The sequence below is a fragment of the Myotis brandtii genome, unplaced genomic scaffold (genome assembly GCF_000412655.1).
Source record: "Myotis brandtii unplaced genomic scaffold, ASM41265v1 scaffold132, whole genome shotgun sequence".
Classification (NCBI taxonomy): Eukaryota; Metazoa; Chordata; class Mammalia; order Chiroptera; family Vespertilionidae; genus Myotis; species Myotis brandtii.
The window spans coordinates 4,632,264-4,657,540 of record NW_005354673.1 but is presented as its reverse complement, the minus strand read 5'-3'; the positions used below and the strand labels follow the sequence as shown (position 1 = coordinate 4,657,540).

Below are 25,277 nucleotides of genomic sequence, written 5' to 3'. Positions count from 1 at the left end.
TGGCATTCAAAATAACAGCTATTTATTACAAAAGTAAATGACCTGTGGAAACTTTTTTAAAAAAATGTGGCTCAAGAAGCTGGCTGGAGGTTATCTTCTAACCAATGTCTTCTTTTTCCACCAGCAAGTGTGTGGGACATGTCACATTTCTGCCAATTCCTGGGGGCTGGAGGCCATTTCAAAGCACCACCCCACAGCCCCTCTCCCCGCATCTCCCAGCAACAGAACCACAGCACTTGAAGCTGCATCAAGCCATGTGGCCTTGTCCCCAGAGAAGTGTCTGCCAGTCTGGGCAAAAGAAGAGGGAATGAGCAGACAAGTCTCCTTCTCCAACCCTTGCAAAGCAGTGGAAGAGACAGAGGAACCCTTGGCCCCAGTGTGGCCAAATCAGCAGGAGAGATGGGCAGGGAGCTGCCTGCGACTCCTCCTTCCTCACCCTCACTCAGAGTGGTTGCCCCGCTGACTCCTTCAGAGTCCTCCCTTCCAACGAGTCCCCACTGGGAAACACAAGGCACAGGGAACACCAGCCACCTCCTGGATGTCACTGTGGGCCGTTGTTCTTCACTAAGAGCCAAGCGCCGACTCCTGCATTCTACCTCCAGGAGAGCCCCCCGACATGGCTGCCCTGACCCAGCTCAGAAGAAACCAACTCCACCGATGGGAAGAGGGGAGGGCGAGGGGAGAGTGGAAGGGCAAGCAGAGGTTTCTCCATCCTGTTCTCCTTCCCTTCCAGAAATGCAATTAAGCAAGCAGCCCAGACTCAGCACACAGGCAGTGTTTCCTGCTGGGGGAAGTCAAAAGGGCTGTAGCCCTGGGAGAGGGAGGTCATCAGGCCCCAGATCTAATTAACAAACCTGCCTTGCTTTTGATGTTGCTATATTTCCTCTATTAACATTAATGATGGTTGGTCTCAACGTCCAAGCATGGCCAGAAGCTTCCCTTCCCATCACCCAGTAGGTAGCACAGCCTGTCCCCAGGACCAATTTCCAGTCTCCGTGGCAACCGCCTCCGAAGATGTTCTAAAGAGCTCTGACCCTGTCAGAGTTGGTAGGGGCTACAGAGGAGGGAAGATGGAGTGTGGCAGATTGGGCATTAACCTTGAAGCATCACAGTCCTCTGAGACAAAATAAATACTCTGTCATGCACTGGGAAGAGGGAGGCAGGCGGAAGGCTGGCCTTGGGTTGGTTCAGTTGGGACCCCAGGGCTTTCTTAATCCCTTTCATTTGGGGAGGAAGTGAAAGGAACAGCTCTGTGCTTCCTGCTTGGGTTCAAAGTAAGAGAGGTGAAGCTTTAATGCATTTCTAGGTGCTCCGGGTCTTTGGGGGGGGAAAAGAGATTGATGACACTGAGACACAGAGAAAGGGAAATGAAAAGGAGTGGTAGAGGGTGTCAGCAGGGGAGAACTGAGAAGTAAAAATAGGGAACACTTAGTGAGTGACCCCTGCCCAGCACCACACAGATCCCTGCCCTGCCACACATCTGCCGTGGCTGCTCAGCAAGGGGCCCAATGGTTCTCCCAGCCACCAGGAGAATGCATCTGTCCTGTCCTCACAGCTGGATGCAGAGGGAAGGATGGGTAGCGAGAAACCGCCTCTAACCCCCAGGGCCTTGGAACACAGAGTAGCCAAGGATAGGACGCCATTCCTCCCGCCAATCTCATGGGGTGACATTTTCAGATGTGGCGAGTCCTCAGCTGCCTCGCTGTGGCCACCGCAGACAGGAAGTCCAGCCACCTGCTGCCACACAGGAGCTGTCCCAACAGCAGCCACGCGGGGAAGCAGCTGCGGGCCGCCCACCAGTTCAGGGGCATGCAGCGCACTGGTTTATTTGTGAGGAGGAGGGCAGCACAGCTCCGCCAGTCCCTTCTGCTCTGCCACTGCTGATGTCCCAAGATGGGGCCAGGCTCTCATCCCTCTTGGAGGTCAGAGAATTGTTGCTGGGTCTTACTTACAAACCAAATCCAGTGTGAAAAAAATACCAGAAAAAACTACTGTAGCCCTGGCCTCTCTCTTGGAGTTTATGACACAGCTGTCCGCAGCCACAGTCCACATTCCACAGGTGCCTGGACAAACGTGCCCTCACCTCGCACTCCCACCACTCTCGCACACTCATCTTCCCTCATGTTGCACATGTGGGGCAGCGGCCTAAGAGACATCCTCGGTGCTGAGTCATCCCCAGCAGTGGAATCTGCAGGCACAGCCGTGGCTCTCTAGTGTTGGGTTCAATTCCAGGTCTGCTCCTAGAGCTTGGTCCTGCAGGCGAGTGAATTCCTCAGGCTCCTCGGGCAGCTTCCTCCACAGCTGGGAGGGCTCAGGGACTGGCTCCACAGCTGGCTGTCCCCAGGAAGTTCCAGGACTAAGGCTGTGGCTTCAAAAGTCCCATGATTCCAGCCACCTTAGTCCTGCCATCGGACTTTGGGGGTCCTGGGCTAGGGGACCAACCATCCCGTAAGCGAGAGGATGGAAGAGGTAGAAGCTGTGAGAGAGAATCAGAAGGAGGTAGTTGGCATTTGTGGAGACAAGCAGCCAACTGCCCTACAGATCTTTGAAATGCATCTCCTCCTGCCGGCCTCCTTAGATCTTCTCACCTACAACATCCATTCCCTGCCAGCCCCAGCTTTGCCTGAATTCGCCTGCCCTCGGGCGGCTGTAGCCTGTGACCGTATAGATGCTGACTTAGTGACAGTACAGGAAAGGGCTCTTCCCCCAGAGGCCAAGGACAGAGACCAGTCAGGGGGTCTGCTCATGGGTTGTCTGGCCTGAGTATTCGTCAAAACGTGGAAATGCTCTCAGGTCACAGGTCACCGTTCCCTGTTCACGTTTTCATGTTGCCCCCGGCCCCCTACAGGCCAATGCCTCTCAACAGGGGATCTATGAGACTTGCAAGGTGGAGAGAGGCGTGGCTTTCCAAACAACACCCTCCTTCCAGTTATTCTGAGCCACACACACCCTGTACCCCTGGACCCACCCTCACCCCAGTGAGCACTGCTCCAGGAGGGAGTCACTGGGATGGAAGAGGGGTACCCTCCAGGTGTGCCTGTGGTACCAGGCTGGGAACCAATGGCATAGTAAACAATGCAAAGGATAGCCCCATGCTTCCCCTACGTGGCTGCACGCTAGGATCACCTGGCAGCTTTGAAAACTGTCTGACAGGCCCAAACTGGGCTCAAGTGAATCAAACGTCTGAAGATGGGCACAGGCACCAGCACCCGTGGAGAGTACCCAGGGGATTCTAAAATGCATCCAGGCCTGAGGCATCGGGGTGGGGCCAGGGAGCAGCAATGCGACATGCAGGGGAGGCTCACCTGTAGGCAGTTCCCAGGAGCAGGCTCAGGACTCCCCCCATGTGGACACCGCTGGCCAGAGAAGAGGCAGCCAGGCCGCAGGCACAGAGCCGCAGGAGAGTGTCCCACAGAATGCCTAGTGAGAGGACAGAAACCTGGCACAGCCTGTCGGATGGCCCTGCTGCTCCATGGCGGCCTCCTCCCCACCCTGCCCGCCCTCCACCCAGTCCAGGTGGCAGTCTGACCTGTGAGCATGCTGGAGAAGAGCATGGCTGGGAAGTAGTGGTGGAAATAGAGGACCCGGCCCATGAGGAAGAAGGGGAAGTAGTGGAGCGCCCAGCCCAGCAACAGCTGACCGCCTCCTCGCAGCAGGACCTGGGACAGCCCTGCCCAAGGAGCACAGCCCGAGTCAGCGCAGGGAGGGGCGGAGATCCTGGGCTCCAGCCCAGCTCTGCCCCGTCCTTGCTGTGTGTCTGAACAGGCCACATCCCCTACTGGGCCTTCCTTCCCTCTCCTGGACCAAGCCCAACACCTCCAGCAGCTGGCAGAGGAGAGGAGCAGCTGGCTCTCAAGAGCCCTGCTCGCCACCCACCCAGCCTGCCACCCACCCAGCCCGGTGAGGCCTCAGCACCCACAGCAGGGGTGCCAAAACCAGTGGAGGCAGCACCGTCCCTAAAGAAACCAAAATCCTACACACCGCACAGACAGCTTCCCCCACCTCCATTGCCCACATCTTTGCTGCCACACAAATGTTTGCAGCAGCAGACAGGGCCAAGGTGAGTCAGAGGGGAGGATGGAGGTGGGATAGAAGGGAGTCTGGGATTCTTGCTGTTCAGACAGGGAGCTGCAGAGGCCGAAGCAGCCCAGGTGAATATCTTAGATGCTATGGTCCGTGGCCTGGTAGCTAAAGTTACCAGGTCCAGCACTAGGATGGGAACCCACAGACCATGCCCTAGGGGCTCCTCTCTCCCCACTAGAAGACAGGGTCACGGAACAAGAGGGGGCAGAAGAGAAAAGACAGCAGCTCTGTATAGAGCACAGAGGTTAAAAGTGAAGACTCTGAACTCGGGCTGCTTGGGTCTGAACCTCAGCTCTGTCACCTATTAGCATATGTCCTGGGACAAGTTCCTTAACCCCTGTGCCCTGGTTTCCTAGTCCATAGAATGGGGCAGTGATCCCTACCCTGTAGGGTTTTTGGGAGGATGTGTGTTGAACACGGCACCAGGCATTCGGAGACTGTGAGCTTTAAAAAGCAAAGGAGAAGGGGAAGAGGGGCCCATCCGCAGGCAGGCCTTCCCCTGACTGCAGGCTCCCTGCCAGCTGCCAGGTCAAGGAGGGAGAGGCCCAGGGACCTGACCTTCAACCTCCCGAGGCAGATGTGCCCCTCTCTGCACAGCGACGGCAATGATGCTCCCTGAGAGGACGTAGAGGGCAATGCTCAGCAGATTCAGCCACCAAACCACCTGCACGGAAGTGAGACAAGAGGGTGAGAGGAGAGCTGCGCTCTCACAGGCCCGGCCCGAGGGTGTATGGGGCACATGCGGCACTCACCGGGTTGCCGAGCAGGTATACTCGGAAGTCCGTGTCATTGATCCCCGAGAAGCGCAGGCCCTGTGGAGCAGAGGACACACTGCTGATCTGGGGCCCGGCTCATCCCCGCTGCACAGGTTCCAGGACGAGGGGACTGGTCACCTTTCACAGACACGGAGCCTGGGCGGGAGGCTCAGAATGTGAGCTCTCTGGGAAGGCAGGGCAGAACCAGGGAAGAACAGAGCCCCGTCCTGGCCACCCCATGCCAGGCGTGAGGCCTCACCCAGCCACCCAGCACACCCCACCTCCACCAAGTCTCTTTCTTGGCACCATGTCCTGGGAGGAGCTCTAGCCTCTGGCCTACCTGGTAGTTGACAGGCCAGTGCCAGGGTTTGGATGTGAATTCATTGTCCTTGGGTTTGAGGCCATTGTTCCCCTGCAGGAAAGTAGCAGAGGAAAGCTGGTCAAGACAGATCGAGGGCGGACAGAAGTGTGCGGACCAGGTTCTCTGGTAATGGCCGAGCGTCAGGAGAAGCCCTCCCTCCTCTCTCCCTTGAGGAAGAACCAGGTGCTCACTCTGGGTCACTGTCCACCTGCCTATGCCATCACCTCACTTCTCCCAACAGGCAAGCCTCCAACTCCCTCCTGAGACAGTCCAGTCAGACCTCCTTGCTTGAGAGAGAGAGGTATGAGGGACTTGTTTCCTATGGGCACAAAACATAGACCCATCTTCAGGCCAAAGATAAGTGTCAAGAGGGTGTGGAGGGGGCATATAAAATCAGGGCTGACTTACTTGTCCCCTCAGAAGGCCAACTTCAAACACAAACCCAGGAATGCTGATGAATTTCTGGACTTTGACATTTTTACTTTAGACCAGTGTTCTCAACTTTTTAAATTATTGCCCCTCCCAGACTTTTCAGACTTTTTTCTAAACACCTCCCACCATGACATTGTAATATCACAGCTATACTATAAATTTGTTTATATATTATACTAGTGGCCCGGTGCACAAAATTCATGCATGGAGTGGGGGGTCCCTCAGCCCAGCCTGTACACTCTCACAATCCGGGACCGCTGGCTCCTAACCGCTGGCCTGCCTGCCTGATCACCCCTAACCGCCTCTGCCTTGGCCCCTGCCACCACAGCTTCATCTGGAAGGACATCTGGAATGATGTCCGGAAGGTCGTTCGGCTGTCCGGTCTAATTAGTATATTACACTTTTATTATTATAGATGAATACCTGTGCTTTATACATTACAAAGTTAAGGGAGGTTTGCCCTCAAGAACACATTTTACCCACTGGAAGTGATATTATTGCGGTTGAAAATGCACATTTAGCCCGAGGGACTCCGCTCCTTTAATCAATAGCCAAGAATATCCAACAGCCTGTGTCTACAGGGTAAAACCCGGCCTTTACTAAACAGGAAGGAAAAGGATCAGGATCCTGGGTGCTTACCACCAGGACTGGCATCAGCCTCATCATCAGGGCCCACTGAGAAGGCATTTTCTGAGGAGGAGTCAGGTGCTCTGGGCCAGGTCAGGGTTTCTCCACCTTAGCACTACCGCCTCTGGGGCTGGAGAGGTCTTTGGTGTGGGCTGTCCTGTGCAGTGTAGGATGCTTAGCATCCCTGACCTCTGCCCACTAGATGCCAGAAGCAGCCCTACCCCTCAGCTATGCCAACCAAAAATGTCTGCAGACATTGCCAATTATTCCCTGGGAGGCAAAATCACCCTCTGTTGAGAACCACTGTTCTAGCCCAAGAAAGGTCCAGAAGGTCTGATTCAGCGAACCACCATCCAGTGCCTCACTCATCCAGCTACTTGAGGAGTTGGGGTCATTTGCAGGCCTCCACGTGGTAGCTGGGTTGCTCTTCCAGGGTCAAAGGGCCCAGCTGCCCCACCAGTGAACCACCATGGCCAGGTGAAGGGCCTCTGAATGAAGAATAAAGAATGAATCATTCTGAACCCTAGAGCATCTGCTGAGGGAACACAATTCCTTCAAACCAGTCCAGTCCAGCCCCAAATGCAGGGACTCCAGCCAGAACCATAATAATCTAAGGGCATCCTACTCACTAAATTAAACTCTGAGAAATGTGCTCCTTTACTAAACCAAGAAACTGAAGGAAGGAAAAATCTGTAACCAGTATAGGCATATGCATTTGTACATTATTCTCTTTGCTTAAAACCTAGAGCGGGCTTGATCCAGCTAACCTCACCAGGCACGGCAGCCTTTCCTGCCAGCCTTAGGCTCACCCCCCTCACCCCTGCACTTTCTGTGATCTAGACTATTGTGGTCTCTCTCCCTGTTCTGACTCTACATCAGCTGAGTAAGTCCCCTATGTCCTTTTTCTTCTTGGACTCTTCCTCTTCAATAATAAAATAAATGTCCCTTTTCTTGTTGGACTCTAACTCTTCAATGATGAAAGAGGAAATAAGACTAGTTAGACTTAGTCTTAAAATTCTACCTAGACCCAGAATGATACTTGGACTGACAGACACGTATTGAAAACAACTATGTCATCAAGCCAAAGTGACAGCTACAAGCAGAGAGGCAGAGAGGAAGTGACCCAGAGATTGCTTGCTGTCAACTCATCACCTGCCAAAGTGCAGAAATGACAAAATTTGAATTTTTAAATTTAATCTGGTGGTTTAAGTCAACTGTATTTACTGACACTACTTCCATAATCACTTCCAGGAAAGTCCACTTGCCATCGGCTCATAGGGGGAAGTAACAACTGCTACACCTCTCTGCAACCCTGTGGGCTGAGAAACAGTGATTCTTCAACACTGTTCCTACAGAATACTGGTTCTCCCTAAACCAGAGTAGAGGGGTTTCCCCTAAACATCAAAACTGCAGCAGGGTTTTTCCAACCACAGGGGAGAATTTAAGCTAGTGGGTAGAATTGCTCAATTTAAGGATTTCCTCTCTCAATTGTTTTTAAACCTCTGATGCTACAACTGCTGTCAGTTACTAATGATACAGAGCACAAGCAATGAGTCTTAAAAACCTTAAAAAGAATCGGCCATGTACCCTAATGGTTTGTCTTTGTCTGCAACAGGAGTGGCTCATGGTTGGGATTTTATGCTGCGTGTAAACAACACACTCAAATTAGCTCTTCATTTTAATTGATCATAACTTCCTATGATGGAATGTACTGTCACTCTTCAACCAAGGACACTGGTTTTCAGGGCTCTGCCACTTGAACAGCCTGGAGAATCACTTCGATCCAGAGGAAGGTAGTGGGACTAGCACTGACTCGGAGAGCCTGCCAGCCTGGCTTTGAAGCCTGGTTCCGCCTCCCACATCTAGCTGTGTGACTCTAAGCAAGGTATTCATCTCTGTACCTCAGTCCCCTCCTCTGTAAACCGGGAACAATAATCTCCATAGGATTGTAGTATTAAATGAGTTAGTATGTATACAGCCCTTAGCGTAGCGCCTGGCACATAAGAGCTACATAAGTTTTCACTGGTGTCATCATTATTGTCATCATCTTCATCACCACCATCACTCTGTGATAAACAGAAATGCCTTTAAAGACCAACTCAACCAGTAAGTGAAGACACTTTCAAAGTCCTCCACAAGGGGGCAGTGGATCTAAACCACGCTACTGGTTTGTGATCTGAATTTGTGGATGGCCCGGAGCTCTTAGAGAAGACACCAAATGGGAGGGGGCCCTCTTACCCGGATCATCACCATGTGGGACTCCAGCAAGATCTCAGGAAAACTGGGCTGCAGCACGTCCAGGCTGATGTTTGGCACTAGAAAAAGAAATGACAGAGTAGGAAACGTTTGTCACACCTTCGCTCTCACAGCTGTCCATGCATCCACACAGCTGCCAGAGTCTGAGTGCAGCTTTCCTGACAAGCGGACTATCAAGTAGGTGAAAGTGTTGGGGAGATGGAAGAAAACTTGGCCCAATTCTTGATTATTCCTTCAGCTTGTATTAAGCACTCACCAGGCATTCTGAGAAATACAAAGGCAACAGATGACAAGGCCTGGGTGCTCTGGCAGCTCTCGGCACAGTCACCCTTCATTTTGGTACTGGCACAGCTGCCCTTCCTGCTAGGCAGAAGGGCTGCAAGGATAGGGACCAAGTCTATCTCGTTCACCAATATCTCCCCAGGGCCCCACATGGTTCTGTCATACTCAATAAAGAGTTGCTAAGCCCTAGCTGATTTGGCTCAGTGGATAAAGCACTGGTCCACGAACTGAAGGGTCCCGGGTTCGATTCCAGTCAAGGGCACATACCTCATTTGGGAGCTCAATCCCCAACCCTGGTGAGGCAACCAATCAATGTGTCTTGTCTCTCTCACATGGACGTTTTTCTCCATCTCTCCCTCTCCCTTCCACTCTCTCTAAAAAATCAATGAGAAAAAACCTTGGGTGAGGATTTTTAAAAAAAGTTTATTTAGGTAATTAATTAGCTGGTTGGTTAAATTAGGTGGTAAAAGAATGAAATGGGAAGCAGGGAGAAAAGAAATCAAGCAAGAAGAGGGCAGTCTAAGAGAACGGGCAATGAATCCAAAGATTCGCTGAGTTGAAGATGACACTGATGTGGAAATGTCATACTGGAGCCTGGAAGTATAGATCCAGGGCCCAGGCCAGGGCTATGGCTGTAACTTTCTGTAAACGTGTTGGCTGGATGTGGGGAGCGGAGGAGCTCTACACAGGGGCATAGAGGGAAAGCACCAGCCTACACTAAGCCTTGAGGGTGGGAGGTGCCCATGGTGCAGGAGGAAGAAGAGCCCAGAAGGAGACAAGACAGACAGACCTGCATTATAGAGGCCACGGAGAAAAGAGTCCAATCTGGCGAAAGACAAGGAAAATGAGAAGAGACAAGTAGCTCTGGCCTCGAGTGAGGTCACTGGTCATTTCAAGGAGAGAAAGTGTAAGTGGATGGGAAGCAAAAGGAGCTGCCTCTCTAGACAACTCATATGAAGAGATTAGGTTTAAAAAGGAAGAAAGTGGAAACAATAAGATATAGCAACAGCAGTCTAAAAGGTTTGTTTCCCGTAAGAGGCAGCCCAGGAAGTAACCTCACTCACACTTGGGATTGATGTGGTCCTCCACATTCCAGATGGAGTTGAGGGTTTCCTTTAGGTACGGAGTGCAAGTAACTTCCAGTTGCTCCCAGCCCCTGTGAAAAACAGTCACAGGTGTCTCTCAGAAGACCTGAAACTCACCAGAGAGCACTGTTAACTGCCCTTACGCCCATGGAACCCCTCTCTTTTCAACCCAGTAGCCATGCTTTTTTCAACCTTGAGCTATCCTAGGAGTATTCTGGCACACAGTATTCCCATTTTAGAAAGACAGATAGATCCAGAGAGTACAAACATTTGCACATGTACAAACCTTCAACTATCAGAGCACATAAAACACCAGAACTCTGGAACTCTGTGCTCTACAACACACCTGATGCTTTTCTCCCTCCACCTACCACTCAAAATAAGCAAACATTAGGTGAACATTGACAACTGGGAGACTGAATCTTCTGGAATACTTATAGTGAGAAAGGAACAGCATGAGCCTCAACTGGAACATCAAAACCCGAGACTCACCACTTGGGCAGAACCTTTCCCGAGGAGCCCAGGACACAGCCTGTGACCAGATGAATGAAGCGAATTCGACTTCTCAGCACTTTGATCCGGTTTCCAAATTTTCTGTTTATAACCTCAATCCGCCAGAAATCATTTGAGTCCCCTGTCCCATTCTAACACATAAGGCAAGGAAAAAATGCAAAGAAAATAATATGACTTTAGAGAAGACATTTCAGATGTCCCCATGTTACAAAGGTCAAAGACTAAACTGACCTCAATGACTGAGGTGGGAAAGGGAACAAAAGGGCCTGGAAATATTTCAAGTGATGGATACTGCTCCAGCACTCACTATTCCAACCAAGAAAGTTAATATAACTCCTGGAATCTGATGTCCAAGCCTGCACTTCATAGGACAAGAGTTTAAATTCCAAATAGATGTTTCTGCCCTTAAGCCAAACTCAAGACATCACCCTGAGCCAACAGAAATCGATTTGAGCCATTTGCATCCATGACCTTGGCCATATGGACACCCATTCAGCTAAGCCAGAAAGGTCTGGCCTGGACATTGTACTTGGAAATTAAGACAGTTGTGCCTAATTCTCCTCGGGAGATGCCCACAAGAAAAAGGTGACGCTCACAGTCTTGGCTCTAGCACACACTGGGATGAGCAAACAGGGTTGGAAAATCCACTTTACGAAACCCAGAATTTTTACTGATGCACCAAAGCCCTTGGAGGGGAACGTAACTGATAGTTATAAGTCTAGTTACCTACTCATTGTTTTTGTTTTCAAATTACTGTCCAAGCCATAAGTACTCATTGAGCTTCCTCTATGAACTGCATCACCCAAGATAGTAAAAATCCAAAAGCAATGTGAATATCCCTCTGCAGAGGGAAGTAATCCTTAAAAACAAGGCAAACAGGAATTTGGGACCTGGCAAAGGATAAATGTACATAGTCATCTTGGGTCACATTGTGGGTCTGTGGCATCTACATCCAATGTAGATTTAAAAGGGACCCACATAGTATTCATATTTGACATTTATTAAGTGTCAGAACATAAAAGTGGCGTGGTTATTATGGGAGGAGAGAGATGGAAACAGATAGACTTCATAGGCTGCTTTTCCCAAATGCTGAGTCCCTGTACAGCCTTCATCCTTGGAAAAATGCCAGAATTTTGGGGAGGATGTGTTCCGCCATATGGCCCTGAGTCAGGCTGCGCACACTCCAGTTGCTCACTTACTATGCCATAGCCAGTGACCTGGTAGTGCTTCCGGGTCAGGGGGGCCTCATGATAGTGACTGTGCAAGTTCCGAGAGGTCCTAGAAGTTAGAAGAGAGAAGTTCCATTATCTGGAAGAAAAGAGATGTGTCGTTTCTTCTTTAACAAAGGATACTTAGAGTCACCTGTTCAGATCTTAAAAAGAACCTGAATATGAAATTCAGCGCATCAGGAACTCCTTGACTATTTACTCACAAGAAATACCTAGAGAACTGGAGTACTGCTTAAACCAGGAGGGACAAATGGTAGGAGTACTGGACTGTGTGCCAAGAAAGGGGCTACCTTCAGGTGGAAGGTGCGGGTGGAGGTAGTGACAACACATTTGGTGGCTTTGAAGCACTTAGCTTGCAGGTGTGAGTAGAAGAATATTAAAATCTATAATCTGCATATCCCAGAGATAGTAAACCTCTCTCTCCTATCTATTTTCTACTCCCACCACCAGTTTTATAAAGTGGGGATCTATATGGAATATAGGGGATTAATTTAGCTTTTATTTACTTTGTGCTTACTTTAATCCATAATAAGAAATAGATGTTCATTATAAAAATTCTGGAAATTCTCAAAAATAAATTTAATAACAACAAATTTTAATTTATTAAAAATAGAAATTATTTAATAATGAAATTAAAATTTTAAGTATCCATAATCATACTCACCAGGAAAAAAAACTCTCATAGCTTTTCTATATATATAAAATTCTGATTTTAAAAAAAAATCTGTATCTGATAATTCTAGTATATGAAACTTCTGAGGGCTGCTTCTGCTATGTATTGTTCCTGCTTATTCTTGCATGTGGGGTCCTATTCCTTGTGTGTTTAGTTATTTATACTGTTTAGTTATTATTCACTGTCACCAAAAAACTATTGATAAGAATAGGTGACAATGTTTTTCCCAAAAAGATTTAGAAGTTAGAAGAGAGAACTGTCTTAAGGCACAACTGTCTTAATTTGCCTTTCACCAGGCTGCTAGGAAACATTACCAATCTAGGATTATGTGCATTTAAATTCCTGGCTTGAAGATCTTGAGACCATCCAGGTGAAATAACGTTGGGCTGCAAACCCATGTGAGGATCAACTGGTAGTTACATCATCTCAGGCACCAGAGACAGAGCCTCCCAACCCCCGCTTCACCCCTCCCAAGCACACTCTGCCCAGCACCAAAGTAACTTTTCCAGAGTACATGTGGACAGGGCAAATTTACCCAACCCTAACCCTTTTGGGGCTCCCAATCTGGGGGAAGGATCACTTAGTAAACTTACCACTTTGGGTGAACCTAGAACTTTGACTTTAAAACTCCATCTCTCAAGAGGCAGTCCAAACCAAAGATCAACACTCAAGACTGTGGGATCATGGCAGAAGTGGCTACAGTGTCCCCCTTTTTTCTCAGATCCCCCCTTTCATTTAGATTTTGGCTTGGTAACTCCTTACTATCATGTCAGCTTTTTGATGCTTTCTAGAAGATGCTCTTACATTATTCCAGTTTTATATTTTTATTCCAGTTTTCATATTAGTCATTTTCAAGGAGAACATTGGTTAAATAAACTAATTTGCCATATTCTTGGAAACATGTTTACATCTTTCTAAAGGTAGTCACTTAAGAAGCAGCTTGGGCAACTGAAATTTTTTCTTCTGTCCTCTAAGAAAAGGGAAGCTGAAAGATACCTTCAAACTTCAAAGCTCCTCAGAGCCAAACTAGGTAGGCACAGGCTCATCTGCTTATTTCACGGACCTTCCTAACGCGGCTCTACGTCCTCCGCCAGCAGCTTGTTCCATTTGCCAGAGCCTGTTCAAACCTGACTTCTGTTCATTTCCAGTTTAAAAACAACTCCTTACCTTTGGTGCCCATACCACTCATTTATCCCAAAGAGCAAACTTACTTACTCTTTATGTTCTAGTCGAATGATGTCTCCATGTCTTACAAACTCCACTGGGAATGAGGGGTCTAGGGGATCTGCCAAGAAGAAACAAGCACTGGTACCTGAAACCATTCGCTCACCGGGCCAGTACTGACTGAGGGCCCACTGGGAGTTACAGTGCCTGGCAGGTGCTAGAGATGCTGTCAGGAGACAGAGAGCCCAGAGAGAAAGGCCCCGACTGTTTCAGAGGACTGGATAAGGGTGTGTCCCAAAATAACGTTTGAAAGACTCTTCAAGGAGAGGGAGAATTTTGCCAGGTGAACAAATGGGGGAAAGTCACAGAAGTGTGAAAGAGCAAAACTCATTTGATGGTCTCCTGTGGTTAAGGGGGCAGGCAGGAAGGGTGAGAATGGATGAGTGTGTGAACAGTGGGGCCAGGAGAGAAATATGGCCATCTCTAACAGGCACTGAAGCCCCCACTGGAAGATTTTTAAGCTGGTAAGGCAAGTAGTACTACGATTTTCCTTTTAGTAGTAAAAAAATAGTCTTCCAAAAATTAATTCCATGCAAATTACCATTTCCAAGCTCTCCTCAAAAATCAAATGTTAAATCCTGCACATTTTGCCAGTGATTATCTTGTTCCTGGCAATATACTTGCTAAGTCTTAGGTAAAGATAATGATGAAATGATGAAAAAAGGGACTACAGTTGACACTTGAACAACATAGGTTTAAAATGAGCAGGTACTTATACATGGATTTTTAAAATAAATACTACAAATGTATTTCCTCTTCCTTATGATTTTCTTTATAATTTTCTTTTCTCTAGCTTACTTTACTCTAAGAATACAGTCTATAACATATATAGCATATAACATATGTGTTAACCAACTGAGTATGTTATTGGTGAGGCTTCTGGTCAATAGTAGGCTATTAGAAGTTAAGTTTTGGGGGAGTCAAAAGTTATACATGGCTTTCTGACTGTGCAAGAGGCCAGCGCCCCTAAGCCCTGCATTGTTCAGGAGTCAGCTGTACTTCTGTATCGTCTAGAAGTCAAAACTGATTGGGATCTAGAAAGGTGATGACAATGGAAAAGGAATCAGCAGTAATCACAGCAACACAGAGAAATTCTTGCAAATTTCCATCCCAAACAGTGAGACATGAACACTCCAGGTCAAGAAGACGAATTTACTAGCACAAATCATGGCTCTCAAGTGAATCAGAGAACTTAACTACAGAGATTCCCACTCCTATGTGGACTTTTAAGGTCTCTTTCAATTAAAAAGTTTAGCCCTAGCCATTTTGGCTCATTGGCTTGCAGACTGAAGGGTACCGGATTTGATTCTGATAAAGGGCATGTGCCCCAGTTGCAGGCTCGATCCCCAGTAGGGGCGTGTGGGAGGCAGCCGATCAATGATTCTCTCATCATTGATGTTTCTCTCTCTCCCTCTCCCTTCCTCTCTGATGTCAATAAAAATATTTTTAAAAAAAATAAATTTAAAAAAATTAACTAGCAAGATGACATAAAAAAAAGTCAATGGGAGGGAAGTTTTCTTTCATATAAATTTACTTCATATAAATTTATAGCCATCAAGGTCTCAACGACCTCAGTGACACAGTGCCCACCGCCCACAGTGCTTGCAGACACTGCCTTCTCACAAGTTGCCCGGGTGAAATGCAGCTACTTTAACCTACAAGCCACAATGAAATAACAGACCAGGGATGTTCAAAGATTCGGCTAGGCCCACATGACTTTCAATGTAAAGCTGGTCTCCCCTCACTAACACCTCATTGTGATAGACCACTTAAGTGTGGCCTGTTGAATAAAAACCCAATCAATACCAGTACTAAAAAGGTATACACATAGATCCTGCCCAAGAGTATCATAATTCATATTACTGAGGAATAGGATGCAAAGACAGTGACTGTGTATGCCATATTCTGATCCAAAAACCACAGCAAGAAGAGGAGTGGGGAAAGGAACAAAGAAGGTGAATTCAGATGATCATCTGCCCCTTCCCCAACAAAGGCTCAGGGGCAGCTGACTTGAGACAGGATGAGTCAGGTGGTGTTTGCTGGGGAGTCACAGAGGATGCCTGTGACACAGGACAATCTGCAGGGGCTCAGGTGAGTGGGAGATGCCCTCTGTTCTCTCGCAGCTGCAGCAGAAGGTATAGCCTGCAGGTAGCTAGCTGCCTGACCAAAAAAGCAAGATCCAGATACAGCCCATGTCATAGGCCCTGAGAGCCCAACAGGTGTGCCTCAGAGCAGCTTTGGCCGGTGAGGCAGAAGAAGACTAGCAGGCACTGAGTGAGGTACCAGACAGCAGCCTAGACAGGCCCAGCACAGGGCTGGCAGACCCTAAGATCTCCAACTGACAGCCTAGTCCAAGGATGACCAATAGGGCAGCAACACTATCATATCAAGACAACTGGAGCTGCACCATATGCTGGAGTCTGCAATGCTTGGTGTGTTCTAAATTAGAAATGAGAGCAGCCAGCATGTGCCCCAGTTGGGGCTATTCACCAGCCCCTGGTGGCATGACCAGGTAATCCTCTAGATCAACTCTGAGCTTTGGTCCTGCTCTCTGTCTTCAAAATGCAGCTCTGAGAGCGAGATCATATCTGTCTTGCTCACTGCTAATCCCCTAAGCTGACAATGGCATTTTGAACTAGCAGGTGCTCAATAAATAACTGTTGAAAGGATAACTGAGATAGTAAGCACATTGTCAAAGAATGCTCAGGAAAGCCCATCTTGTTACCCTTCTCTGGAGGCATGAGAAATGTGGAGGACTGACAGTAAGTAATCACACAAGAAGCATCAGTTCCCCACCACATTACCTGAGTCTGTATTCTGCTTCTTGATAATCCACAGGTTGTTGTAGTCCTTGTGCAGATAGGTGGTGACCTGGGTGAGGGTGGGGGGAGGGAGAAGGAAGGGGGAGAGAAGAGGCCATCACTATCAGCACAACCAGCCACAGGACAATCAACAGCAAACCAACATTGCTTAAGCCTTTCTGAACCCCAGCCACCAACCCAAGGGACCACGTTTCCCAGCAGGACTCAGCATTGAGATTCTCTCCTTCCTTCTGCATTGAGAGGACTTTTCCCACCTTGTGTAACAGAGAGGATTTAGTGCATTTTAAAAGGTAATTAAGCCATGGCCGGTGTTTCTCAGCAGTTAGAGTGTCAGCCCATGCACCAAAGGGTCTCGGGTTTGATTCCTGTTAAAGGGCATGTACCTGGGTTGCAGCTTCAAACCCTGGCCCTGGCACCTAATCCAGTACCAGGGAATCCAGTATCATGGTGGTCAGAGGAGAACACTGAAGCCTAAGCTGAAGCCTAAAGAAGCTGAGTTAGCCACAGCAAAGAGGAAGAGGCGCAGGAAGCAGGGGAAACAGCACAAGCAAAGGGCGGGCGGCAGGAACGGGAATGGCGGGTTCAGTGCAGAAGAGGCTCACGGACCTGCTGCTGGTGGGCGCCAATGCCCTCAGGATAGAGATGCCTGTGGGAGTGGAGATAGCCGATGGCCATCCGCAGGTTCTTCACAGTGATCACAGAGCCGAAGGCTAGGTCTAGGAGGAAGGCAGGGGGGCGGGGGGTGAGTAGCACAGCGCTAGAAGCCACCGCTGACTGGGAGGGGCCTCCCAAGCCCTAGGGCTCATAACCCTCTTACAAACCCCACTGGGCTGAGGATACCCAAAGCAGGTGTGTCACTGCCTTCACACTCCTATAGGGTCAACACAAGGGAGTTCACTCCAGGGTGCCCTTCTTCTCTCCCCACTAAGCACTTCAGAAGAACCTGGGTAGTTACAGTGTGATTAGAGCACTGTTTGTAATAGTGAAAGATTAGACCCGCTTGTCCTTCAGTCAAGGTCTGGACATACATTCAATGGAATAAAGGAAGAAGCATTTTATGTCGTTATCTGGAATGTTCCCCAAATATGATGGTATGATAGACGGTTAAGACAGACTTTTGTGCTTCTGAATCCAGTACCATATGGAGTAACTATTTAATGGTATTTGGGCTTTTCTTTACTCTGAATTTTAAAAGGGGGGGGGGCAGAGTAAACCTCATTTCCTTTTTACTGTCCCTCTTTTCTCAATCCCTCAAACTCTGGCCACCCTGCCGTTCCCCACTCCACCGAAAGAGGTCTCACTCCACCAGAGATGGCCCACCCTGTCTTCCTTTGTCCATTCACTTGGTCAGCAGACTGTGCTGATTACACTTGGATCCGAGGTGGAGCAGGCCTGGCTGCACCCACGGCGAGCCCAGTCTTGGGGAAAACAGCTTCATGCACTGACGAGCACATGACAGTGGGCAAGTCCTCTGGCAAAGGTGTGACAATGTGAGACATGGGGGAGCCCAGAGCAGGGTAGGATGACTTCTCGCCCCAGGAGTAAGAAGAGGATGGCTTGATGGAAGAGATCACAGCTGAGCTCGGCTTTATAAATGATGAATAGGAATTTACACACTGCTGACCACCTTTGCTTTTTGAAATGCTCTCTGTTCCTCCTTTTCAGCCCCATACTCCCTCATGAATGGCTCCTCTGCAGCTCCTTCCTAGGTCCCCTTCCTCCTGCCATCCCCAGTGACCTGACCTCAGCCTTTTTCTCTTCCTCTCTCTGCAGTTTCCTTACGGTCATAGCACTGCCACCGCATTAGTCACCCCTTTACCTGGCTGACTCCTCCTTTGAAAGCTTAAGCTCCAAGCCCTCTGGCCCCATTGCACGATTTCCCCCAAGTCAAAGTCTCTGATGTAGAACTCACTATCTGCCTTTCCAAACCGACTTCTTAGCCTTTCCTCTTTCTCATTCTTTCCACGGTCTGGGAGGGCCCAGGGTCTGGGCACTGTACAAGGCACTGGGGAGACTAAAAGACAGTCTTTGCCCCAGGAAACAATCACCTGGGCTCAGGTCCTTAGTGACATCTTGTTCGCCCCTTTCCGGTCCAACCTCCCTTGTCTATGCCCGGTTGCCTTACCTCTGTGCCCAGCTCAATGCCTGCAACTGCTCAGAGGACATCTCCTGCCTCCACTCCCACCCTCTCCCTTGCCATCCTATACTGAACCACCAGAGTCATCTCCCTAAGGCACAGCCTTCCTGGCCCCCTCCCTGCCCAATACCTCCACTGGGTCTCCAATGCCTGTGTAATGAGGCCAAACACCTCATCCAGACATTTCAAACCCTCACTATCTGGCCCAACCTATCTTTTCAACTTTATTTTCAGGTACTTTTCCGCATATAATCTGTGCCTTGAGTTTTGCCCTGTCCTTGGCCTTGACCATGCTGTCCCTTCTGCCCAATATGCCCACTCCTCCCTCTCCATTTGTTGAAATCTACACATTCTGCCATGGCCTGACTCCCAGACCACTAACTCTATCTCTTGCACCCTGTGTTCCCACTTTATGTACTTAACCCGAACAGTCATATCATGCAGAGACTCTCTACATCAAACTCTACGCTGGAGGGCATCTGCCTACCGCTGCCAACGTGGCTAAGGCTTGCTCAGTTAGTACCTGTGAATAGTAACTGAGCCACAGCACTCCATGGTAGAAACTGACCAGTGGCCCTGCAGGTCCAAACAGAATCTCTCTGGTTGGCCTTCCCACAGAGCTGGCTTGAATGTTTTCACAGCCGCAATGAAGAAGTCTCTCTTTAGCGACAAAGAGTTTGCTGCTCAGGACGTCTACCTCTGCACTTCCTGTGTCCCGACCCCCTCTCTTGAGTACTCGTACTGGAAATAACTGGATCTTTCTCCCACTTTGCCCTCTACAGACCGAAATAACTCAAACTATCGTAGTCGTCTTTTCTAATTCAACTCCCAGAAAACCCTCTGCCCTGCATCAGGCCCGGGAGACACTCACACTCAGGGACGGAAGCATTGTGAAGGGTGTTTCCTGAGAGCCGGGCCTGGAAGGCGGAGCTGAAGAAGCCATCGCCGGGACCACTGTGGGAGAGCAGGAGCAGGAGAGCCCAGTGAGTGCAGTGAAATCATGACTTCCCAGGAGCCTAGAAAGAGCCCTGCTTGGCTCATTTAAGGACAACCAGAGTGGCAGTGAGGCATCGGGAGACAGACATGGGTGATAGAGGAGGAGAAACTGGGTCCAAATCCCAACTCAGCCACTTACTAGCTAGGGGGCCTTCAGAAGATACCTAACTTGGCTTAGTCTCTGCTCATTTATAAACAGGGGTTTAAAGATTTCAAAGTGCCAAAACAGGTTTGGCTCAGTGGATAGAGCGTCGGCCTGCGGACTGAATGGTCCCGGGTTCGATTCCGGTCAAGGGCATGTACCTGGGTTGCGGACACATCTCCAGGGGGAGGCAGCTGGTCAATGATTCTCTCTCATTGATGTTTCTAACTCTCTATCTCTCTCCCTTCCTCTCTGTAAAAAATCAATAAAATATATTTTTTAAAAAAGATTTCAAAGTAATTACGATAAAATGAGAAAATGGGTACAAAATGCTGAACGTTCCTGACACTCAGTAGCTACTCGTTAAATGGGAGCTGCTGCTGGTGCTACTGTTATTACTATCCTCATCCCAACTGCACACCTTATGGTGGCTCATCCCTGTTAAACACAAGGGGCTTTGTTTAGGGAGAAGGGGCTTTTGGCTGTTAGGAAATTCTTTACTAAGGGTGTTGGCCTTTCTGAGCATTTTGGATACCCAAATGATAGAACACAGGAGAAAACCAACAGGAAAACACCCTGGGTCCCCTCCTGTCATCCCAACCACAGACCCAGGAAATGACACGGCCCATCCACGGGCTTAGAGGCAGGAGGAAGACAGAGTGAGCGACTAGAAAGGCTCTGCTGTACCTTTGATTCAGCACCGCGAAGTGAACAGCATAGATGGCTGTGTAGAGAGCCAGCGGCAGCACTATGAGGCACAGGATGCGCGCAGTCAGGTGTTTTCCCACAGTCACCTGTAGACAGAGCCAGTGTTATTCCTTATACCTTACATGTGCATTATATATGTTTTCATGTATAAGTCATAGTCATAATAAAATTGAAAAACTAACAGCCATAAAGAAAAACTATGTGGAAATGCTTTCCATAGCACCCACCACTGAAACAATGCCGGGGACTGAACAGGAGCCAGCCCCCTGCTGCCTGTCCGAGCCCTCACCCTGGACCCCAGACTGTCACTGCGCCACCAACAAAGCGCTGCCTATATCTTCAGCATCGTCACTCATCAGTCCCCTCTCCACTGATCCCCTGCACTTTCCCCGAGCTTCCTGTACTGGCCAGCCCCACCCATCACATGGATGACTGCTCCTTAATTTAACTTCAGGCCTCAGTGTCTTCCCAGAAGTCCTCCTGCATCACCTGACACAGGGTCACACTTTCCTCTGTGCTCTCACAGAACTTGTTGGCTGAACTATAATTGCCTGCTCACTTATTTCTCTCTCTCTCCATTGTCTCTAAAGGGCAGGGATCATTGTTTTATTCATCTGCATGTTGTGTCTCACACTTAGAGGATAGCATGTCTGTATTTTCTGAATAAATAAACTTGTTGGGACTTGGTTCAGAGGCAATGGAGCAGCCTTTAGTAAGCAGTCTGCCTTCCCTCAGTTTGAACCCTGGATCTGCCTCTATTGCCTTGATATGGGGCATGTTATTACCTCTCTAGATCTTGATTTCCTCATTTGTAAAGAGAAGGTAATAGCTACCTACCACATAAAATTGTTATGAAAAGAAAATGAGATAATGAAGATAACGCATATTGCATAGTGCCCAGCACAGAATCAGCCCTTAATAAACAATATTGTAATAAACCTTACTGGCTTCCAAATCTAAAAAGCCTGGATCGGGAAAAGAAAACTGTGAGTTCAGAAAGTCTCCCTGACCATTTCACCCAAGGTCCCCTGCGTCAGCGCCTGACATATACCAGTATTTGGCATGAGCCCAACTGGACAGAATCCTCTAGCTGGGTAGTTTGCAGAGCATTTTTAAAACATTTCAGAAACAAATGCCAAAAATGAATTCCAAGAATGTGAGTCTATCCTCGCCCTTTATACCACTCCAGCCTCTCAGCCATTGCCCACTCCCCCGTCCTGCTGCCTACAGAGAGCAGCTGGTCCAGCTTGCCTGTGCCCAGAACACAGCCACTCCGTGCCTGCAGCAGAGGCGACGTAGGCCACTGACTCTGCTGAGCAATACTGGGGAGCAAAGACATTTCTACAAGCACTTGGTTCTCACCAATGAAAGACTGAGGTCTCCAAACAGGTGCCAAAGGTCTGATACGGTGTTCCACCCCACGTGCAGGATGATAAAGAGGCCAACAAACTTGACCCCTATAGCACCAGCCAGATTAATGCCAGTCAGGCTGAGCCAGAACCACCAGGGGGCAGAGAAGGGCCTGAAAACCAACAAGACACAGAGTTCAGTTTGGCAGCTGGAACCAAACTCAAAAGCAAGAGCATCAGTGGGCAAGGGCACAGGTTCTCTGACCCTGAGGGGCTGTGCTGTGCCCTCTATGCGAGGGCTCCTAACCTCAGGGGACCATGAGGCTCCAAGGACAGCATGGTTTGTGAAACTTGAAACTGCAGGAAGCACAGTGTGGGTGGGAGTGAGGAGGAGCTTTTTCTGTGAGAGGGATCAATGCTTTCCTGGATAAGTAAGCAAGAAGCTTTTCTTCAAGGGATAACCAATCACGTGGATGTCAAAGGGAAATCCAGAGAAGCCACTGGATTGAGTCAGCCCTCTCCTTTGTCACCTCTGGACCTGTCAAAGCCAGCATTTCTCGAGTGCTTACCATGTGTCAGGCACTGTTCCAAGTCTCTACACAATTAACTCTTCAACTTTCACTAACCCCATGAGGTAGATCCTATTGTTATCCTCTTTTACTAGTACACATGAGGAAGGCAAAGGACAGAGAGGTTAGGTAATACAGCTAGCAAGCGGTGGAGCATGGTTCCAGCCAGGGCAGTCGGTGCCAAGGTTTGCTGTACTTACAGCTCCTAACACACTGTCCTGCAATTTTCTCACTTTCTGGCGGCCTCCCCTGCCAGAGCGATCGCTCCTTAACAGCCAGACCTAAGTCCTGCTGTACCTCCAGCTCCTAGCACAGTACCTGGCACAGAATATGCATTCCAGAAATGGCAGGTGGAAGTGAATGTGGCAGAGACAGAAGATAAACCAAAGCCAGAGAGACCTGGATCAGGCTTTATTAGCATAACATCATTTAATGAGATAACATCATTTAATGAGCGTTGTCATGGTGAAACCAAGTTGACTTCTAGAAAAGCCCAGATGAGCCAGCTCTTTTGGTTTGAATAGAATGAATGTATTCTACTCTCTCAGAGGTAGAAGGATGATCTGGAAAAGACTACCCTGGGGAAGACGAGGCCCTCTAGTACAGCTTCAGAACTTTGCAGAGCCTGCAGGGATCCTCTTGACTGCTATGGACCATTCAAGCCAACCTTTATGTACACTATTCCCACCATTAGGTCAGGGCTGGATGTAACAACCAACGAGGGCAGGGAGACAAACACTCCCAAGCAGGATCTACCCTGGTTCCCTCCCCTCTAGGATGGAGAATGTGAAAGATAAAGTTGTCCTGGGATCTCCTAACCAGCACTGGTGCCAAGGGGTGGCTTATAAGTTGGTGGGAAGGCATTAGGACCCTCCATAATATCCACAAACCCCTATCTAAGTCCACCCCCACTGTAAAAATGATAATATTCTTGAAAAATACAATCGACATTTTCTTAGTCTTATGTAAAGCAAAAATAAATCTATAGAAAACCTTTTCAAATCTATTTTCATGATCTAAAATGGGTATTCTAAGTTTTTTTAAAAGTTGGATTGCCTTAAACTCAGCCTCAAGACAAGTCCTCTAGGCACTTACCCTGTGCCTGGCCATTATAGAAATTCTGGAGCTGCCGTAGCCTCTGGATCACCTCACTCCCCCGCTCCCCTCCCCCGCCCCCCAGCCCGACACACACACATACATACTCCCAAAGACGGTGTTTCTGACCTGTCAGCACAGGAGTTGTACTTGACCATGCTCAGCATGGCAGCCATGATGAAGAACATCAAGATGGGGTCAAGGAGGATGTACTGGGACAGAGTGAGGCATCCTGTGTCTGAAAAACATGAGCTCAGTGGTCAAAAAATGGGATCAGAGATGGGCCCCCGAGAACCAAACACCCCAGCAATAAGTCCCCCTTGCACTTAATTGCAGTCAAGACTAGATGGGCCACTGAGTCGTTGGGGAGGTGAAGGTCACAGCTTGGGGGTACACCAAAGTCCAATGATACGAAATAGTATCCCACACGTCTTCCAGGCCCTTAACTCAAGAAAGGATCATGTCACTCATTCAGATAGAGCAGTCCCGAGGTGAGGGCTCTTGCTCATTTCCAGCCTTACAAAGTGAGTTCTGCCGCCTGCTCATATAGCCACAAATGGCCCACACCGAGGGCAGTCTGACCATTTTGTAAAAAGTCTATATTGGGAGCTGATTCTTCAGATAGGTGCAAAGTGAAACACAATTTCATTACATCATGCCCCTGCTTAAACTCTCCAATGTCTTCCCATCTCATTCAGACTAACAAGCTCCTCGTGACAATGCCAAAACCTGCACGGTTCTCCCTACCTATCCAACCTCCTATCCCAACACCCTCTGCCTCACTCACTCCACTCCCGCCCCACTGGCCTTCTTGCTGTCCCTTGAATCCACTAAATGCCACCTTATACCAGGACCACCGCACATGCTGTTCCCACTGCCTGAACACTCTTCCCTCACATCTCTGCATGGCTTAATCTTTTGCTTCACACAGGTCTCTGCTCAAGGCCACCTCCTTAAGCAGCTCCTCACTGACCACCCTACCTAAAACAGGATCATTCCTCATGACTTTATTCTTCACCCGACTCTATTTTCTACATTGCACTTATTGCTTAGAATGTTACATTAGAGACTTAGTAATTTATTGGCTTACTTATCATCTGCCCCACTAGGGAGTAAGCTCCTCACCCTCTGAGGCCGATAAAAGTGGCCTAGAAAGAGGAGATGCTTTAAAAATAGTATTGACTGAGAAAATAAATAAATGACAATAACTGAAAAGGAAATTAAAGACACAAAGAAAAAGCCACCAACCCTCTACCAAGAAGCCCCATAATCTTGCAACATATCGATCAAAACAAGGCCAGAATCACCCCTAAAATACCCACCTACAGTGGTCTGGACTTCCTTAAATGTTAAGCTCTGTAAGGTCATGAATGCACTTTCAGAAGAACAAGAATAGCAACAAGATCAGTTTCCATGGATCAGCTCTCATTTAGCCATGGGAGGATTATCCACAGAAAACATGTAAGTTCCCATTTTACTACCTCCTGCTGCCGAGCTACTTTGAGGCATCGCCCTTGCATTCAGCTAAAATTAGTTTAAGGAGTACAAACTAATCTTGATAGTAACCTAAGAGAAGCAGAATTAGAATTGTAGGCCTCCTTCACACATACACACACACACACACACACACACCCGCACACACACAGCTATCTTCTTATCCAATCCAAACTTAAATCTTAAATGTGGACAACTGGAGATCATCTATGCCAGCTCTCCCTTCCAATAATGTAAAGGCTTGCTACATACAAGTATATATATAGTTAAAATATTACTAGTGAATAAAATAAGATTTGTAATACATTTACTCAATCCTAAAGTTACTTAACAACTGGGCCCACAGACAGATCTGTAAATGTGTTGATTTCCAGCTACATTCACAGTGCAGCAGACAATTTCCCAGGAAACGTGGTGTAGCAGACAATTTCCCTGGAAACGTGGT

General features: G+C 48.4%; 1 protein-coding gene across 1 annotated transcript in view; it reads right to left on the bottom strand.

Annotated features, from left to right (window-relative positions):
* POMT2 (protein-O-mannosyltransferase 2) overlaps positions 1–25,277 on the bottom strand; it is a 39,988-nt gene continuing 14,711 nt past the window's right edge. The window contains exons 6-22 of the mRNA XM_014534731.1: positions 23,468–23,576; positions 21,688–21,847; positions 20,305–20,411; positions 19,351–19,433; positions 16,949–17,058; positions 16,325–16,391; positions 13,512–13,581; positions 11,594–11,672; positions 10,374–10,525; positions 9,861–9,952; positions 8,497–8,573; positions 5,179–5,250; positions 4,836–4,895; positions 4,642–4,747; positions 3,530–3,670; positions 3,306–3,420; positions 1–2,476 (exon numbers count right to left, since the gene is read on the bottom strand). Of these exons, the coding sequence (XP_014390217.1) occupies positions 2,371–2,476; positions 3,306–3,420; positions 3,530–3,670; positions 4,642–4,747; positions 4,836–4,895; positions 5,179–5,250; positions 8,497–8,573; positions 9,861–9,952; positions 10,374–10,525; positions 11,594–11,672; positions 13,512–13,581; positions 16,325–16,391; positions 16,949–17,058; positions 19,351–19,433; positions 20,305–20,411; positions 21,688–21,847; positions 23,468–23,576 (1,706 nt within the window). The 3' untranslated portion in view covers positions 1–2,370. The remainder of the gene's footprint in view (positions 2,477–3,305; positions 3,421–3,529; positions 3,671–4,641; positions 4,748–4,835; positions 4,896–5,178; positions 5,251–8,496; positions 8,574–9,860; positions 9,953–10,373; positions 10,526–11,593; positions 11,673–13,511; positions 13,582–16,324; positions 16,392–16,948; positions 17,059–19,350; positions 19,434–20,304; positions 20,412–21,687; positions 21,848–23,467; positions 23,577–25,277) is intronic.